Source organism: Nothobranchius furzeri, chromosome 13, assembly GCF_043380555.1.
Source record: "Nothobranchius furzeri strain GRZ-AD chromosome 13, NfurGRZ-RIMD1, whole genome shotgun sequence".
In the NCBI taxonomy this organism is placed as follows: domain Eukaryota; kingdom Metazoa; phylum Chordata; class Actinopteri; order Cyprinodontiformes; family Nothobranchiidae; genus Nothobranchius; species Nothobranchius furzeri.
In genome coordinates, this window is record NC_091753.1 from 48,049,251 (window position 1) to 48,069,993 (window position 20,743).

General features: G+C 43.9%; 1 protein-coding gene and 1 pseudogene across 1 annotated transcript in view; one reads left to right on the forward strand and one right to left on the reverse strand.

The window, feature by feature from the left end:
* dph1 (diphthamide biosynthesis 1) overlaps positions 1-20,743 on the forward strand; it is a 98,560-nt gene that overhangs the window by 50,603 nt on the left and 27,214 nt on the right. The window contains exons 4-6 of the mRNA XM_015951192.3: positions 2,317-2,438; positions 10,573-10,727; positions 18,663-18,784. Coding sequence (XP_015806678.1) covers positions 2,317-2,438; positions 10,573-10,727; positions 18,663-18,784 — 399 coding nt within the window. The remainder of the gene's footprint in view (positions 1-2,316; positions 2,439-10,572; positions 10,728-18,662; positions 18,785-20,743) is intronic.
* Positions 14,821-14,939, reverse strand: LOC129163989 (5S ribosomal RNA; annotated as a pseudogene).

Sequence of the window (20,743 nt, forward strand, 5' to 3'; positions counted from 1 at the left end):
CATTCTTCTTCCTTCTTCTTCTTCCTTCTTCTTCTTCTTCTTCTTCTTTCTTCTTCTTCTTCTTCATTCTTCTTCCTTCTTCTTCTTCATTCTTCTTATTCTTCTTCTTCATTCTTCTTCCTTCTTCTTCTTCTTTTTCGTCTTCGTCTTCTTCTTCTTCTTCTTCTTCTTCTTATTCTTCTTCTTCTTCTTCTTCTTCTAATTGAAAGGATTAAGCCAGTTCTGAAGGCAAAAGGGGTCCAACCCGGTACTAGCAAGGTGTACCCAATAAAGTGGCCAGTGAGTGTATAATTATTCAATATTTTATATCCTGTTTTTATCTTGATGCAATACGAATATAACCAAAATCAAAATCTCATCATCAAAAAGAATGATCAATTCAAGCCTTCAAAGGCTAATATTTATTTACTGGATGAATTGCTCTGTATGGCTCGCTGGGCTCAGCTGGTCCTGCATGACTCTTCACTCAAGGGCTGCCATTAGAGTAGACAGGATGGGCAAATGCAGAGAGAGAAGAAACAACATAGACAACAAGGGGACAGTGATGTGGAGTCCAGAGAGAGCTCAGCCCAGAGTCTACATCAAGAGAAAATGAAGGAGGAAAGGCTTAATAGAAACTTTGTCTGATCCCTCTTGCAGAGGGAAGAGTGCGGAATAAGCAGAGCGGATGGTGGTTGAAAGATCTGGGCAGCAGGAGACGTATTACTAAGACTGTGTTGGTTGTCACAGATGCTTTTCTGTGTGCAGCAATGTCTATTTATCACCTCTGTCAACTCTTCTTTGGCCCTCCATTGCATCTCTCTTTTGGCTCATTCTCTCCAGCCTAAATCTGTTTGAATGCAGTCACAGTCGCCTGGCATAAACCATCCCTTCTGATGCCTCCAGCTCCTGTTCATTAACGTTTTCTGAGTGTTGCTTTCAAATTTTGTTTTACTTTGCCTTAATGGCTTTACTTAGCATTTAATTCTCCAAAGAGGGCTATAGTAGGAAAGGCCCATTTTGTCAGCTGTGTTTTTCTGTAGTCCTTCCAAATAGAACTGGGTCTACAGAAGCATGTTTAAACAAACCTGTTGTGCTTCTCAAAAGCCACAATTGCCCTCTATTACTGCAGAGTAGAACAACAGGTACAGAAGTTTGTGAAAACTTTAACTAACTACTTGAAATGTTAAGCGTCTGCTTCCATGCAGACCTCTATGAGATGAGGGCTGAAAAGATTGTGCGCGGGAAAATTCAAGGCTACTAAATGGGAAAATGTCCAACCTGGTCCAGATGCTAGTGTGTAAGGGCCTACAGTCCCTCCAGCGTGTCCTGGGTCTTCCTTTAGGTCTCCTCCCAGTTGGACCTACCTGGGAAACCTCAACAGGGAGGCATCCTAACCAGATGCCTGAGCTGCTGCAGATCTATTCCAAGCCCCTCCCATTTGAAATTCTGCTGGTCTGTAGTGAGGTTGTGACATTGCACTTACATAACACATGTGTAACTTCTCTGCCATTTCCTTGTCCGTATGCAAAGTCTGATGGTGCTGGTGTTGTTTGGAGGGACCATTGGCGCCTGTGCTCGGCAGCCTCGCTTCTGTCAGTCCGCCCCCAAGAGCGGCTGTGCCTACATCGTAGCTAATCACCATCAGCGTGTGAATGTGTGTGAATGAATGAATAATACACTGTTGTGTAAAGCGCTTTGGAGTCCTCTGACTCATTTATCAAAGTCTCTTTCTTTTTACAATTTTCTCTGCACAAAATGGCAAGGATTGTCAAACAACAGCAAATTAGCAAGCCTCAAATATGATAGATATCAACAACAGCACAACAGTTTCCTCTCTTCTGGATTTGTAGGTCTGACCTGTTGAGTAAAAACGACTATTTATTAGCATATTTTAGGTCTGACGTGTTTCTACCAGATGTACAGTGTGAGCAGTCAGGTTGCATCCTAGCGCCGGGTCATACGGTGTGAGAACATGACTCATGAGCTGTGCCCTGCGATAATGTCGTACTGTTTGAGATGAAGCTGAATACGACTGAAAACGTTGTTCAGTCAGTGTACGCCCGGCTTAAGGCTTTGTGTTTTCCACAGCCTGTCTATTGATCACCAGTCATGAAGGCCAACATAAATAAGAATGAGTCACACTGTTCATTTATTGATTGATTCATTGATTGATTCATTCATTCATGAGAAACTATATTTTGTGCTTTCAGTTTTAACCGTGATAGAAATTGATTTCACTCAGCTCACTCACATTGCATTCTATGGTTATTGATCACATTTGTAGAGAGCTGCATATGTTCTGTGACTGTACTGACTGGAGGTTGTACGTTCCAGGTTCACAGAGGCAGATACCATCGTTATGGGTGACGTGACGTACGGGGCCTGCTGCGTGGACGACTTCTCAGCCCGAGCCTTGGGAGCTGATTTCATGGTCCACTATGGCCACAGCTGTCTCAGTGAGTGTTTTCATGTTCAGCTTTTTTCTCCATTACTCCAAATGCAAAATTGCATTTCAAAGGCCGGCATTCAGAAAGCAAGCATCAAGGACGCCCACCTTCTAAGAGTGGGCTGCATGGAAAAATAATAAAGCACGGACAAAGGCGGAGACTGACAGATGGCTTCATCGATAGGTGGAGAGTGTAACTAGTTAGAGCGGTCTGTCCGGCTCTTATATAGAAAGAGAACCAGACCTTTGGAGCCTCGCTTTCAGATCAATTTAGAACATGCATTAGAGCCATCGTTTGAAATCCTGGAGCAGTTCACAAGGACCTTCATGCTCTCCCCCCACTGCCTGTCTCTTGTGAAACACGGTAGGAAATGTTAAATCAATAGTTTTGATATCACCCTGCCAGAACTACCTCACTTCTCCAAAATACCAGAAATGACCAGAAGAATTTTAATATAAATGGGAAAATATCACGGTTTGTTTATTTATGCTTTTATTGTTGGTTTGGATTTGAGTGTTGGCACGTTTATAGTGGAATTATGTGAGAGCAGGCTTATGTGTTTACAGACGAGACCAAATATTTACACAGACGTTTATGCTTTATAGCTCCAGATAACTGTAAAGATGAGGTTTGAAACGAGAAAAAAAATGTTCCTCAGATGTTCTGGGTGCCTTAACTGCTCCCTCTGCTCCTTTATTTGCGTCTTTGTTTTAGTCCTGCAGTATGTTTTACATATTTGCACCCTTCTATAATTTTACACCTCTAATTTGTGCAGCACTAAAGTAGCAACATCACCAATTCATGATATAAATACTGCATGTTATATTTATTTGAATTTTTGTTTTGTTTTTGCATGGACCTAAATTAATTTCTCTTGTCTCCGTTTATTCCCTTAAAATGACTTAATGCACCTCACCCACCTCTATGTCCTTTTGGTTTGTGCTGATCTTTGAATATGCAAATCAGTGCCCATTTTCTCGAACGCTTCCTTGCAGTTAAAACATATCCGTTCACCTTTTGACTTTGACATAGAGATGTAAAATGATCTATGTAGCACAGTACCTAGTGTTTTTTCTCTGTCATCAGTGCGGTTTCCATTCTTACCCACTAATTTGCTGTGCCAAGCAGCCAAACACAGTCATGTATTTTACCCAACACTGACTCACCATCTTGATTTGGCTGAAAAAAAAAAAAACAATACAGATGGTGTCTTACATGCCAAAGTGACAAGAATAACAGATGTTTGCCAGTGCTCCAGATGTTCCCGAAGGCAGATTTTGTTGCTTTATGCATGAGGACCCTGAGTAATCTAACAGAAAGGCTTCTTACTTTTATAAAGCTAGATCATGATAGTATTTTTGGTTGTTTTTTGCAAACCCTTTTCTCCCACCCTTTACAGCCAATGCAAGTTTACAGTAATAGTTTGTAATCAAAATGCACTCAATCACGGGCAGGGTCCGAAATTAACACTCGCCACTCGCCAAATGCGAGTAAATTGCTCCATTTGGCGAGTAAATTTTTGAGCTCTACCTGCCACCTGGAGAGTAAATGTTTGCACCAAATTAGTTATGTTTATCAGTCATCTTCCACGGATTTCTGATACTCCTCCCGCCTGCATGCAACGTACACAAACGTACGCGAAACGTGAACGCCGCATCCAACGTCATTTCCACCTATTCCATTCAATCAGTTTATCAAGTTAGCCGTTAGCTTTGTGACTTAAAACTAGCGGTGAAATGTGGCGGTTTTTAACTGGTGGTCAGCCAGCCTTCCAAAAGAAAACTCGTCGAACTGGAAGAAAAACCACCAGGACCAGTGGCAACCAGAAGATTTTGTGAAAGTGGCGAACCGGAGATGGTGGAGTCGTGAGACAGCGGCTACATTATGATGGCCACGTAGCGTTGCTGCCTTTCACAGACAACTGGCCCTCGGCATTCTTCAAATATCCAAAACATGCCCGTACTTCCGACTTTGTCTTCTTTGAGGGATAATAAATGTCCCAAGTGCCGTCTCCTCTGGCCATTATTTCAGCTTTAGCTTAAAGAAAGTTTTGGTCGTAAACAACAAAGTGCGCATGTGCCGCCGGCAACTTCCAGCAGATGATACGGTGGCTGGTAAGGGTCACCGCGCCTACACCGCAGCCACGGTAATCCACCGAGATAATATATATATATATTTTTAAACAAGACTGTTATTATTTATTGTCAACTTTTTTACTGGGGTTTACTGCTACACCGGTTACCATGACGGCCCCTGACACACTTTCAGATATTCTCATGGTACAGCTGTGTTCTCCAGAGATCAAGGACTAGGACCCAAATGAGGCTGTAATGCTTTGGCACAAAGACGGTGTCAGAAGCAGGAGGCCAGACTTCATGGACAGAGAAAACAAGGAGTCTGACTAGATTTAAATGAAAGAGTTCATAAAAACGTCTCTAAAACTAAATAAATAAATAGTAAAAATGACAAAAGAGTTGTTTTCCTTATTAATTGATGTTTTAATTATTTTGTCACTCTGTTTGGAATCAACATAATATAGAATTACATGCTTTAGGTAGATCTAAATCATTTAGAATTTTGGCCGGTAAAAAATATGCTTGGCCGGTAGATTTTCATCATCTACCAGCCAACTTGGCCGATGAGTAAAAAATTTAATTTTGGACCCTGATCACGGGTTTAGCTCCACGTGCCCTAACCCTAACCCCAACTAAATACAAACAAACTAGTTCATTGTTGCATACTCCTTAATCAGCCTTTTTGTTGCATCTCTTGGTTTTACCTGCTCAGTCTCTACACCTTCATACAGATGAATGCAATTCCAGAAATTCGCCAGCATTCTTGATGTGCACACAGACCGTAGAGGAGGTAAAAGGCAGCAGTTTGAACTAGTTGCTAACATGCATGTCGTAAGTGTCTCTACACACCTGTGCTTCAAAGGATGCAGCTCAAATGAGAAAACCTTAGTGAGTTGGAAATGGAATAATTGAAAATGACTTTTGTGTGAGTCATCTTTTTAAAAATATTCTTCACTGTCTTTGCATCACAAGAAAGTCATGATTCTTGTAGTTTTGAATTGGTTTAACAGGATTAAAAGCCCAGTAAACAGTTACTGTGTAGACACTATAAACTCACATTAACCCTCACCTCTCACATGTTGTCTTCCTCACCTGCCGTCTTGTCTGTCATTGTAATTTAAAAATGTATCACAACAAATCAAATATTGATTTTGCATGCACAATACTTCCATTCATAGTGTGTTTTATTTATTTATTTACTTTTATCATGATAGATCAGGAGTCTAGGTGGAATACGAAGGCCGTGTACACCACCTTTGTTGTCAAGAAATTGGCACAGAACTGATCAAGCTGGCCTAAACTGCTCTTACCACTTCTTTCCACTGGCGTTGTGAAACTGCCACAAAATGTACTAAGGGACAATTAGCCGCCGTTAAAGTGGATGGCAGGAAAGTGTCACGTTTTTAAATCGAAGGGACACTATCTTAACGTTCCAAGTCTATTTTTATGCGCTTTGCTTCAAAAACGCATCAAACTTTGTAGTTTAGATTGGGCCAGACGGCAAACCATACACAAAACCAGTGTAAAAAATCTGGAAACTTTCAAAAGAAAAGTCATGTGCAGTACGTCATTTCTTGTGAAACCCCTGTAACTGGTAAACAGAACAGAAAACAACAACAGACTTTTTGGGATACATTCAGCTGTCTTTATCCTTGCTTGTTTATTGTGTGTGAACTTCTGAAGTGGGGTTGCAATTCTCCCGTGATTTTGTCAGCTTACGGGTTCAGCTGTGTGGAACTCCTTTGCTCCCGTTTAGCATTAGAATCACTCCCAGTTAGGAGTGAGCTCGCAGGTGAAACCCTGCTATTACATTAAGCGCTGATTTCACATCCAGTGGTAAGAAAAGGTTGCTCTTAGCTGACATGTCCTGATCCTGTAGTGTAGTGGTTCCCAATCTGAGGTCTGTGAACCCCCAAGGGGTCCCCACAAGAATGTCTGAGCTTAGGTTATTAGGTTACCAAGATTACCATCCATCCATCCATCCATTCATTTTCATCCGCTTATCCGGAGTCGGATCGCGGGGGCAGTAGCCTAAGGCAAGAGGCAGTAGCCTAAGGCAAGAGGCCCAGACTTCCCTCTCCCCAGCCACTTGGGCCAGCTCCTCTGGGGGAATCCCAAGGCATTCCCTGGCCAGGTGAGAGACGTAGTCCCTCCACCGTGTCCTGGGTCTACCTTTAGGTCTTCTCCCGGTTGGACGTGCCCGTAAAACCTCACCAGGGAGGTGTCCAGAAGGCATCCTGACCAGATGCCCGAGCCACTTCAACTGGCTTCTCTCGATGTGGAGGAGCAGCGGGTCTACTCCGAGCCCCTCATGAATGATCAAGCTTCTCACCCTATCTCTAAGGGAGAGCCCAGCCACTCTTTGGAGAAAATTCATTTTGGCCGCTTGTATCCGCAATCTCGTTTTTTCGGTCACTACCCAAAGCTCGTGACCATAGGTGAGGGTAGGAACGTATATCGACCGGTAAATCGAGAGCTTCGCCTTCTGACTCAGCTCTCTCTTCACCACGACAGACCAGTATAACGCCCGCATCACTGCAGACGCAGCACCAATCCGCCTATCGATCTCATGCTCCAGATTTCCCTCACTCATGAACAAGACCCCGAGATACTTAAACTCCTCCACTTGGGGCAGGACCTCATCCCTGACCCGGAGAAGGTATTCTACCCTTTTCCAAATCAAGACCATGGTCTCAGATTTAGAGGAGCTGATTCTCATCCCAGCTGCTTCACACTCTGCTGCGAACCGCTCCAGCGAAAGCTGAAGATCACGTTCTGATGAAGCCAACAGGACCACATCATCTGCAAAAACCAGAGACCTGATCCTCAGGCCACCATAATGGATGCCCTCCACACCTTGGCTGAGCCTAGAAATCCTGTCCATAAAGGTTATGAATAAAATCGGTGACAAAGGGCAGCCTTGGCCGAGCCCAACTCACTGGGAAGGGGCCCGACTTACTGCCGGCAATGCGGACCATGCTCTGACACCGGCCATACAGGGACCTAACAGCACGTATCAGAGGGCCTGGTACCCCATACTCCCAGAGTACCCCCCACTGTGCCCCCCGAGGGACGCAGTCAAACACCTTCTCCAAATCCACAAAACACAGACTGGTTGGGCAAATTCCCACGCACCCTCCAGGATCCCCCTAAGGGTATAGAGCTGGTCCAGTGTTCCATCGCCAGGATGAAAACCACATTGCTCCTCCTGAATCTGAGGTTCAGCAATCTGACGGACCCTCCTCTCCAGAACTCCTGAATAGACCTTACCAGGAAGGCTCAGGAGTGTGATCCCCCTGTAGTTGGAACACACCCTGCGGTCCCCCTTTTTAAATAAGGGGATCACCACCCCAGTCTGCCAGTCCAGTGGGACTGCCCTCGATGTCCATGCGATATTGCAGAGCCGCATCAGCCAACACAGCCCCACAACATCCAGAGCCTTAAGGAACTCCGGGTGGATCTCATCCACCCCTGGAGCCTTGCCACTGAGGAGCTTTTTAACCACCTCAGTGACCTCAGCACCAGAGATTTGAGAGGTCAACTCAAAGTCCCCAGACTCTGCTTCCTCACTGGAAAACGTGTCGGTGGGATTGAGGAGGTCGTCAAAGTATTCTGCCCACCGATCCACAACGTCCTGAGTAGAGGTCAGCAGCACACCATCCCCACGATACCAGCCCTCAGGGAAGGGAGTTGTCTACTTCTGCTGTATGTTTATATAAAGTTTGTAGTAAATCACTTTTTCAAAGTGTAAATGTGGATAGGAGTTGGGGTTGGGGGTCGTTGCCTTGTCTTGGACAGGGGCAGGGGAGTCCTCAAGGAAGAAAGGTTGGGAACCACTGCTGTAGTGCAACATTAGAGCTCTGTGCTCTGGAATTGGACATTTAAATAGGATTAATTAGCCTGGTGGGCCACCCTATAAATGTGAATAAATGATCTGGCCACAACCCAGCTCAGGTGTAGGGGCAGAATTTACGGTTGTCTTTCAAACGGTCTCTGTGTGCAATTGGACAGCATGAAGACCAATCAGAGCATTGAATAATATGACCTATTCAGTCAATGGGGCACTCTGTCATGCGCTGTAGAAGTAAAGAAAGGCCCAAGTCTAAACCGTCCAAAGCTAATGTAAAAGACATTTCTAACCACACCAGTGGTAGACCTCCTGAGACTAAAATGGCGAATGGCTTGACCAACTTGCAGAGCAAAATCTTTAGCTACTGCTACAGGTTGTCTAGATTTCTAGGTTAGGGATTTATTGTAAAATACAAAACATTAAAGAAGTTATTATTATTATTTTTATTATTGTTGTTGTTGTTGTTGTTGTTATTATCTGAGTGGACCAATATTGGCCTCTGGAGATACTGCAGCCTTCTGTGTGTGAAGTGATCGGAGGGGCATCGGGGGTGTGGCATATTACTGTGAGCCAAGGTGACATAATAAAACGGAAAAAATACAACTGTTTGGGCAAAAATAAAACTGATTTCATAGGGCACTACCTCCTGATGTAGTCTGAGAAAACCATGCCAGGATGAGTCAAGCTGCTGCCGTGTGTAAATGTGTTCCGATTGTCATGGGGACATGCTGCTGACACGTAGAACACTGTGAGGAAGCTGGAGCTTTAGTGGGATATGGAAATATACAGCAGGGCGATACTTTTTGGTGTGTACTATGAGTAAAACTTGCTACAATACATCCCTATTCTAATTAGTCGAGGAGGTCTCGAAGATCATAGCAGAATTTGTATCCAACTAGAAGGGCTCCTGAGTTTAGGGCCACATTTTAAATACTGTACACTAGACATTAAATCTTATAGATATGCTTTTAACAACCCCCCTTAAAACCAGCAAGTATATCATTATACTTTCATTAAATGTGCCTCTGTATTTGTTTACATGGGCATTAATAAGCAACTGAGCTACAAGACCCTATTGCAATAACACACGAGGATACATCTGGTGATCATGTGAGTTCTGTCCATCTTATTGACTGTTTCTCTAATTGCAGCGCCTAAGTGCACTCAGGCTACCATGTTAATGTGAACACAGATCGATCCCACTTTGCTTTGCCCTTTACATTTTGGGAGTGACTATAAACAACCTGCACACAGCTGATAGTCTCAGATTTAGGTTTAACTCATCTACTCCAACCCCTTTTAGCCCCCCCCCCCCCCCCCAACATTTTCGCTCCACGTGCCCTGCAGCTTTTGAATACCCCTTTGCCTTTTCCTCTCCTTGCTGAGACATGAGACCATTCATCACTCGTGTTTCAAGTTAATTGACACCCCTCCTCTCACACTCCAAGCAAAAACACATTCACACACTCGGTATCCCATTACTTTTTCCACTCCTATCATTCATGCCAAATCGTTTGAACTTCATATAGTTGACGATGAAATCACCTACCCCCGTTCCTAAATTGAATTAGTCTATTCCAGCCTATTTCTGCTAGAATTTCATTTACTGTTTCTATCCAATCGGCCTTTTGTATGGAGAGCAGGGTTTCTTTTCTACATTTTCTTTACCTCATTTTGCAGTGGATTTAGTCTGGTTTTCTAAAATTGACCTCAATGGGTTGTTTATTTAGGTAACACTTGAAGTCCCCTTCCATCCGGTTTGCATATTTGGTGTTGCATAAGGTGTGGAAACATTGTGATTTTGAACACAAACAGTAATTCCTTCATTTTATGCACTCACTCCTCACCTTTTTTCTTGGACTACTTTGCTCAGCATCTACCTCAGCATGTCTCTAGCTAAGCCCGAGTGCGTGATAAATGGCCTATGAAATTAATGGCATTAATAGCAATCACATGTGTCCCCCCTTCTTCCCTACATAATTGAGGTCTTTACATCAGTTCCTGCATGAGCTAGCAACTTGATCTGAATGATTTTCAATTATATGAAGCAGGCGCCAGCTGGGAGCTATAAATGTGCATGCATGGATTCTATGTAGCTGTATGTCTGCACATGTTCTGCACATTAATGTTTGAGGCACCATCAGTAGTGCATATAATGCCGGCTTACCTGACATGAAAGTGAATTATTCATCTTTTCTTGTCTTTGTCTCTCCTGCAGTTCCCATAGATTCCACTGCAGGCATTAAGATGCTGTATGTGTTTGTGGATATCCAGATGGACAATGCACATTTCTTGGACACAGTCAAGTTCAACTTCCCTCCTGGAAAATCCTTGGCGCTTGTCAGCACCATTCAGTTTGTGGCAGCATTGCAGGTGATGAAGCATTGCTTTTCTCTCATTCATTACCCATGTGGACGTGCTCATTTTTGCTTCACGAGGTGCAGAGGCACATTGAATAGACGGAATTTAAATGAATGTCTTTATTCACAGTTTTCTCTTGTGTTTGCTTTTGCCTGTTATATGACTGCATGTGCATGCATTGTGCAAAACTACAGACGTGCATTCATCGGAACACGTGCATAGTGTGTTTTTGTGGTCCCTGGCTTTTATGAACACTTCTCTTAGTTCAGTTCAAGTGTGGGTTTGTCAGATCTGGCAGCAGTTATTTTTGCTTTGAAAGGTGCAGTGACCTCGGAAAGCCTCTCAGTTCAGCGTCATGCTTAGGACTGCTCTTTACATAAGCAGTGGCAACAGTTGTAATATTAAGCTTTAACATCCATCTTTCAGGCTTGCTGCCTTCCTGTTCAATAATGTGCTGCTCTGGTGCTTTTCAGCACCACTGTGGGCCTTCACTAATGTAACCGCCACTATTTTTAAATCACACTCTGCCCTCTGGGGTAGTATTATACTGTATGTTTGGCTGTTTCAGTGCATTCATGTCAACATGCTTATGTTTTTGTGTGGTAGTGTAGTTGTGTATGCATGAGTGCAGATGGTTTGAAAATTGTCCATCAGTGAGCTGTTCAGATCTGTAGACTATGTCTGTGTCACACCCACAAACCTAAAATACCTGATCAGTACTTTTATATTTAATACTCTACCAGTGCATAATGTTTGAATCCTAAATAACAAATTATTATTATTATTTATATTGTGTTAGGTTTCCATTGGTTGCAGGTTCACGAATCAACAACATAATTTACAAAAATGTGTCTTTTTGAACACTGGTCCATCCACTTATCCAGATTTGTCACAGGAGCAGCAGTCGAAGCAGAGAGGCTCAGACTTCCCTCTCTCCAGCCACTTGGGTCATCTCCTTCTAAGATGATCCCAGAGACATACTTCAATTGTGTGCTGGACCTTTATCTGGGTCTCCTCGCATTTGGACATCCCCTGAACACATTACCAGAGCAGCAGATCTACCCTGAGCCCCTCCCGGATGACTGAGCCTCTCACCCCATCTCTTAAGGGAGAGCCCAGACCCCAACCCTGTGGAGAAAACTTATTTCAGCTGCTTGTATCCACGATCAAGTATCATTCACTACCAAAAGCTTGTGACAATAGATGAGGGTTGTAACGTAGACCGACTGGTAAATTTGATCAACTGAGAGTCTCACCTTAAGGCTCAGTTCTTTCTTCACCATGACAGACTGGTACAACACCCATGTCACTGTAGATCCATCTCCAATCCACCTATTGATCTCTTGCTCTATTTATTTCTTCGCAAACAAGATCCTTGGTTACGTATTGTAACCCCAGATTCTATGAGTATACTGTAGCCCTTTAAGCCATCACCTATTTGATTAATTCCATCCCCATAATCAATCATTGAAGATCTTTTGCGTATGCCCGCCTCCTAGGCGGGTCCTGGCCCCCAAAAAGGGCACAGCGAGCAAAGCTCGTCTCCATAAGTCTTATTGAGTCCAGAGAACCAGTGGGGCCAAGATGCTTAAAGGGCTACTCTGTACTTATAGATTCTGGGGTTACAATACGTAACCAACGTTCTTTTTCGTAGAGCTCCGCCCTTTAAGCCATTGCCTATTGGATTAAAGGTGGAGCCAGATATAGTCAACGCCACACTGGTTCAGAACTAAACTTGAGCGGACTCAGAGGCTCCACCTAATAAACCTCTACAGCTGTCGACGGGCGTAAACATGAGAGAACAGCTGGAGGACATGATGACGGCGTGTGATCAGTGTATAGCTGATGAGAATCAACCTCAAGGTTGCCTAGCAACCGGTGGGAGAGAAGCTGTCACAATCAAGAGGACACAATGAGACATATTGTAAGGACATGTCAATGAGGGTGTTCAAGAACACAAGGATGACAAAAACGAAACAGCCAAGTCTCTGATAAGAACTTTCAGCGACAGCTGTGAATAAGCTGAACTTTGTGTTAGCACCACATTAGTGGCGAGGCTGGTGGACACATCTCTGAGGTAAAACATACAAAGTAAGATGGAGAAAACGATGAAGCAGCAATCCATATGTTTGCTACAGACATTCCAGCTCGCAATGAAACCGCCTGATTAGAATGTACTTTTAATGTCACTGGAGCGTCCAACCCAGATGAAGCATAGGCATTTGTGATGACGTCACACAGCCAATGTGAAAGACGCTGAGATGACAGAGGTTGCCCTTTAGAACAATCACTGTAGTGAGCAAACAGCTGCTGCGAAGTGCACAGCTGAGCTGTGCGAGAGACGTAGCATCTGAGTGCACACGCTGGGCACTGCAGGTAGGATGCAGCATGAGGGGAAGGAAAACCCCATTGGAGAAATGGTTCAGGACCTGAAAGAGTTGGTGATGCTCTTTGTGGTAGAACGCTGGGTTTGGGTCAGAGAACGGCTGTACACCCATCTTTCCATTTCCTGAGACAAGATGTCGAGACAGAGAGAGAAGTTAGGTCACTAATTCTCTTAAATTACATCAAATCCAGCAACATTGCGGTTTTGAGGAACAAAATCTTTATTGGAACCTGGTCCAAAGGTTCAAAGGAAGCCTGGGACAGCCCACGTAGAACCACAGCCAGATCTCATTGCGGAGTCACACATTTGTTTGTCAGCATCTGCAGGAAGGAGAATGCTGGCTAATGGGCAGGAGAGGGGATCAAAGTTTCACTCCTCACATAAGCTCTGAAACGTGGCCCATGTAGCAGAATATGAGACTACTGTGGATGAAGCGCGAGCGTTCTGAATGGTCAGGATCATGTCGGGTGGTAGAACAAGAGACACTGAGCGCAGCCGTTCAGCAGCCAAACCCTCAGAAGTACAGCCAAGTGAACCCCACCTTGGCGGTTCACATACGCGACTTGGAGCAGAGGTGCAAAGTGGAGAATCACTTTGTGGATCATCAGGACTTCCAACACATTAAGGTGCGCATGAATTCGTAGAGACAACTGTCGCCCAATGAATGGGACAAACATGTAGCCCCCACCCATCCTGACAGAAATGAGTCTGTAAATATTGAGACATGGGAAGCCATGCAGTCAAGCGGGACTCTTTTTCTCAGGGTCTGGGGACTGCCCGATGTTGCAGATCCCTCCTCACCGAGGGAGGTAAGGGCAAGATGTGACGCGTGTGGTGGATCAGGCGAACCTTGAGACGTCTGAGCCAACGCTGAATGCATCTCATCATGCTCATCAGTCTAATGACTGTCAGTGCCGTCACAGAGTGACATGTGCGCATGTGCCTGAGCATCGCAGTTAAGTCCATAATTCCGGACTGTGACAAATGCTCTTTCATGATCCCAGAATTCAGTTCCACTCCCAAGAACATGATCACCTGAGAAAGAGTCACCAAACTTTCCACCTGTTTATGGAAAACCCAAACGTGAAGTTCTGCCAGTGTCCGGGAGTCTGCATCGGACTTGAAGCAGGTCATAAGCAGGAGATCATCTAGAAAGAGGATTTTCATGCCCTTGGTGTGTAAGGGTTGGAGCGCCACCTTGAAGTACATGGTGCAAGGGAGTACCCGAAAAGGCAGTATGTTGTACTGGAACTAAGCTCCAATGAAGGAGAAACTCAGGAATCTCCTGTGTTTTGGGATCACCGGAATGTGAAAATAGGCATCTCTCAGGTTGATACAGGTGAACTAATTGCCTGGATGCACATAACTCAGAACCTGTCTGATGGTCAGCAGGTAGAAGTGTTTTACTGCCTCGAAGTGGAAAGATCAATTCCTCCTGACTCTTCCAGAACCAGGAAGAAGCGAGAGTAAAACCTTGAGTCTTCTTCGCCCTTTGGAACCCTGGAAGTAGCTTCCTTTCCAGTAGTTCCAGCAGTTCTGATCTGAGAGCGAGATTGATCTGATAATGCCAGTTTGGTCTCCACAGTCCCTGCAAATGGGGAAGGGCAAGACCGAAACTGGAGTGTGTGACCATGTAGATGTTGTGTAGCCATGCACCCAAGTGAGAAGCACATGTCCATGCCTGTGCATGATGAGAGAGGAGCCGCGTGTGCAGAGGCTGGGTTACAGCACCTGGTATTCCCAAGCGGTCTTCCATCTAGGTACTGACCAAGCCCTACCCTGGATTGCTTCCAAGATCAGACGAGATCTGGCTTTTTCAGGGTGGTATGGCTGTAAGCTTTGACACGCGCACACGAGCCATCCTCGAGCCCTTACTGTTGTCTGCCACCTCTACAGAAGGGAGGGGCGACCCAAGGGGGTGTCCATGGAGGGCGGGAGACCCATGTCATCCGCAGATGATGGCTGGGCCATAAGCGCGGGTTGCTGAACAACAATTGGTGCGCTCAGCTGTAGCGCGCAAGAGCAAGAACTGGCGAAGGAAGGAACATGGCAGCCCTCTTAGGCAGCATGGGAGCATGAAAGGTTGCCTCTCTGGCAAATGATCTCTGCCTCATCAGCAGATCACATTGCTCGCCACGGAGCCCTTGTTTAATGTCACGTTCACACATAAGATTTGTGTGTGGAGGGTTTGACAGCTAAGCGAAGGAAGTGTGTTCCTTGTTAGTGCGTTGTCCCTTAGCCTTAAAGCATTGAGCAGCTGTAGCTAACCCATCATGAACCTCAGCTGAGTGGTCACCAGAAATGGGTGCTTTAGGTGTGTGAAACGTGTGTGAAACCCCATCAGAGTGCTCAACAGAACCATCAGATGAAAACACTGTTTCAAAATCCTTTGCTTATGATTTGAACATGAAGATAACCACACACACCTCCCCCAAAGAGTCATTTTGGCAGGCAGGGAGTGTGAGACAGCACAACCGTGCAGGCTGCAACACATCCCGCAGAGAAAAAACTTGTTGGGAGCAGAGCACGCGCATGGGCGATGGGGTGCGCAGCCGTGACCCGAAAGCTCAAAAAGGCAGAGCCACAGCTGGTGGGCAACTGGGCTGTCGCACGTAGAGACCCAAGCAAACCCATAATCATGCAGACTCACACTACATCGCATCGGGAAAAAGTCTGTCAAGAGCAGATCACACGCGAGAGTGACGGGGTACACATCCGTGACCCGAAAGTCCAAAACGGTGGCGCGGTGAGATGTGAATTCCCGCTGTGGAGTAGGTATAGTTTTGCTTGGTGAGGGAAAACGTGTGAGAGGACAGCAGAAGGATCGTACGAACTATCTGTGGCTGTGGACCGTAACAGTAATTTGTTTCCAGGGAATGTTTATTTCAAATAACATTCATAAGCAGTCATGATCACACACATTTCCTGCATCGCGTCGCCAAGCTTGAGCTGGAAGAATTTAGACAGTGGCCGAGTGTTGGTTCTGAGCAGAACTTGGGCCAGCTAGACACCTGAAATGGTGGATAATTCTGCAGGTTACTGTCGTCTTGATAGCGCTGCCTGCAATATTGAGGGTCACACAGCACGTCCAAGCTAATTGAACCGGTGTCTGCTGGGCGGGGGTCCGGGAAGCATAGACTAGGCAACAGAGCACAGAATCCAGTCACACTTCAGCAGTCCCGCTATCAGCAGAGACAGCTGCAGAAAACACTGGGCACAGTGAAGAGCTGCGTCACAATCCGTGTTTGGAGGTGGGAGTAGCACACCAAACAACCAGCTTTAGTAAATCGCGAAGCTAGGTAAGGCTCCTTCTTATGTTGTTCCAGTAAGCCAGAGCTGCTGGAGCCGAGTAATAACTGGATAGAAGCAGCGAAACTGGACAGTGCCGTGCTGGGCATTAAGCCATCCGACTTAGTCAGCACGGGCGCAGGAACAGAAAGCCTTAGCAACTAGCTAACGAAGTAGCGCTCTCATGGCCGGAAACGGCGTAGGAGAAGAGCGCGGAAGTTCAGGCCTCGGTCCCGCGAGGGAGCATGGAGGCCCGCCTCGACAATTAAGTAAATAAACAGTACCTGTCCGGTGGAGAAGATGAAAGGCTCCGCTGGACATGACACTTTCCAGTAGATTGTTCTTGTGTAAATCCTGGGGAGCACAAACTGACTAGATTGTTGGACATGTTCTTGAAGAATAGGTTAGTTTTAGCTCATTCAAACGATAAAGTTGTTTGAAGATGTAAAAAGGAGACAAGCTATGCTCGCTGTGCCCTTTTGGGGGCCAGGACCCACATAGAAGGTGGGCGTACACAAAAGCTCTTCAGTGATTGGTTAAGGGTATGGAATTAATCCAATAGGCGATGGTTTAAAGGGCGGAGCTATACGAAATAGAACCTGAGATATTAACACTCCTCCACTTGAGGCAGGACCTCATCCCTGACACAGAGAAGGCATTCTACCCTTTTCCAAATCAAGACCATAGGCACTAGTAGTTAACCTTAAATAGCTCAGGAAAAACTGAACAGACAGTGGAGCTTTCCTGGTCATGATTTGGAGACCTGCATGGACAAACTCCAGTGTACTTCAGTTGTTTAATAGCATCCCTATTCCTTCATCTGGTCCTTGAGGTCATCTGACCAAGACCTGCCTGTAGTCCTTTATTCAGAATGAATAAAACAAAGGAGACAGAACCTTTTCTTCTCTTGTTCCAAGTTTCTTTAGCACTCTACCTGTGTTACTGTGATCATGGACTCAATAGTTTCCTTTAAGAGTCTGTTCAACTTGTCTTTTGAAATCTTTTTATTATTATTGTTATTATTTGTTTTTGTATCTACAAAGCATTTTGTGGTTTCTGTGTTGAAAGGTGAGGAAGTTAGTGAAGAACAGCTCCTGTAGACACTAATGAAGGCTGAGGAGACACTTCAGCAGTTAGATTAACGCACACAGCGAGGAGTGTTTCAGTTTGGTTTTTACGACAGTGAACTAAAATGGACACTAGGGGGTGCTAAAATCAAAAATGAAAGATACTAGTCAAGGATTTTTCAACAAGAGATGCAAGAAACTTCCAGATTTTTTACAGTTTTTTAAATAAAAGTACTCTAGAAAGGACATCTTCATTTACTTTAATTTACTCCAACTGTGAAGCATGGTAGAGCTGCATAATGACTTACTGCATTTTTATTGTGTGTGCATATCACTACTTGAAGGTTTCTGAATCAGGGTGCCTCAGAAATACTAATAAACAAAAACTGATTAATATTTGGAAGCAAAAACTTAATATTTCATCCACATCTTTTTTGATTCTGTTGGAGGAAACGCCAGCAGGTTGGAAGACCTCTCGTGTGTGTGTGTGTGTGTGTGTGTGTGTGTGTGTGTGTGCGCGCGCGCGCGTGCGTGCGTGTGTTCAAAACAGGAAAGCAACATACTTTCTTTGAAAAAATCCTGTTAGATTTCATGTGGCATTTGGTTTTTGCTTCCATTTAAAGGTGTGGTTGACTGAAAATATGTTTTAATGATTCTTTCTAATTATAATTGGTCCCACTGAGTTTTTCGTGAAGGCTGAACATAAAATGAGTATCCTACACCTATCTCCTGCATTTGCTTCTGATAGAACATAGATGGTGAAACGCCACACCCTCACATATCTATGTCACACTGTGAATTTGCATGCATGGCCTCGCCCTTATTGGCTTGCGCCCGCCCACAAGAGCGCTTTTTTTTGCAGCGAAGGGAGAGAGCTGAGAGTGTGTTGGTGATAGTAACTTTGCAACATGGCTGAATGTGTTTTGTTTGCCAATCAGAAGCAAGGTGTGTGCATATCATTAATAATTAGTAATCCGCACCTGCAAACTTCTTTTTCTCAGAACAGGAGCATCATAGCATTTTTTAATGACTCCTAAAGCAATGATTTACACTAGAGAACACTGCAAATCCTGCAGTTTTACATGCTTTAACCTCATCTGTCTGCTCTCGTCAACATGTATTCTTAATTTCAAGGATACATGGTTTATTTAATACAAGAAAGTGCAAATTAGACCTTTTTTCTGCTTCTGTTTCTGTCTGTTACAGGCTGTGAGTGCAGCTTTGAAGCCAGACTATGATGTGCTTGTGCCCCAGTGTCGCCCTTTATCACCAGGAGAAATTTTAGGTTGCACATCGCCACATTTGGATCGCCACGTTGATGCAATTATGTAAGACTTCTTCTTTTTTGGCTTTTTTGTGCTTGTTTTTTGTGTTAAAAGGCAGACATTATCAAATATACTATCAATCAAGGCCGGTTTAACCACATGGGCAACTGGGCAATTGCCCAGGGGTCCACAAACTCTAAAGGGCCCAGACCCAGCAGCAAGGGCACGCGCAAAATACTGTTTCTGTAATCTCCCGCTTTATATTAAACAAACTGTCCACCCGGGCTTTTGCGCTGCACAGACGCTTCGCTGCCTATGACTTTGAACTTCAGTTGAGAGCAGTTGAGAGTCAGTCTCATGCGGACTGACCAATGAAGAGAGATGTTGTTCTATTTTAAAACAAGTTAAAATGAGCTTAGGATAAAAATGTTTTATGAGCAGATAATAGTCAGTGTTGCCAACCTAGCGACTTTGTCACCATTTCTAACGACTTTTCAGACCCCCTTAACGACTTTATTTTATTTATTTATTTTTATTTTTTCAAAAATGTGTTTAGCGACAAATCTGGCGACATTTCTGACCCCCCTCAGCTACTTTGACTACAACTTTGTTGCCGACTTTACCTGCAGATTAGAGATGCATCTGAAGCGACAGGACCGTCCTTCCTTCCAGAGGATCAGAAAGAAAATGATCTGCGCATGTGCGTGCAGGCAGCGTCGCACTCGCACATGGCTGATGGCTTCTCGCACCACCTGTGGTGCATTCAAGGAACATTGGAACTCTTTGATGAGTTCAATAACGTAGCACATTTAAAACTTTTATAAAAAACAGAATAACACTGTAACACAAACACCTCACGTCATTGGCAGTTTGCATGTAATTTTTCTGAATACTAAATATGGCCTGCCTCTTTTTACACAAAGGTACTAAAAGCAACAAAACCAAACAAAAATAAAACATATATATATTATCTATTAGGTCAATATATAGCACTGAATCACAACAGAAGACCTCTCAAGGCACTTGAAAACTACAAGAGAAAATTAATTTTAATTCAATCATACATACATTCCTATCAATTTAATATTTTTGTGTTTAAGAGTTCCATTCTCTTCAGGCAAAATAAAAATATTCCTTCCATTTTTTGTGCCATCTTTACTTGATGTTTTAAAGGCTGCTGTTTTGTATTCTATGGGATTTTTTATTTTAATAAAATATAAAAAAATAAATTAAATAATTTTTTAAATAAAATCACGCAGGTTTTATTTGATTTACTGTACAAGACCGGTGACGTCATGACGCAAACGTTGTCATGTCATCGCGTCATATGCAAATTTGCACATGACGTCATCTGGCGACATCTAGCGACTTTTGGGGGGAACCTCTGCTACTTTCAGTCGAAAACAGTTGGCAACACTGATAAAAGTGATACTGCATTTTATTTCTTTTTTCTTTGAGGTGCCAGCATTATGAAAATGGTGTAAATTGTTGTGGAAGGATAACTGGCAGACTTCAAATAGTTTGTGTTGGACTAATAACTTAATTGCCTTGTTGAATTCTGAGGAGACAGGGTCACCATGTCAGCGTGATTTCTGCTTAAAATGAGCTGAGGACCATAATGTTCCTTGATGTGTTGTCTGTGGTCTTCTGTGATAGCTCTATCAATTCAGTACATTTCTATTTGGGAATAAGTGTTGTTAAATAAATGATGGTTTGAAAGTGGTTGCTTATTTATTCATTTTGACCCAATGTAATGGTTCAATTTTACCAGATTTTACAGATGCTGATGTGTTTTATCTTCATAGCATCATATGTGAGTGGGTGTCTTTGATAGGGGACACAGTAGTGCATTTGTAGTTCTATGAGCATTTAAATATTTGTAAATCAAAATACACCTGATGACAGAATTTCAAGTATTGAGTATATTTACTGCATATTACAGTGAAATATTCTGTATATGATAGGGCTGCAACAACGAATCGATAAATTCGATGAAAATCGATTACTAAAAGCATTGGCAAC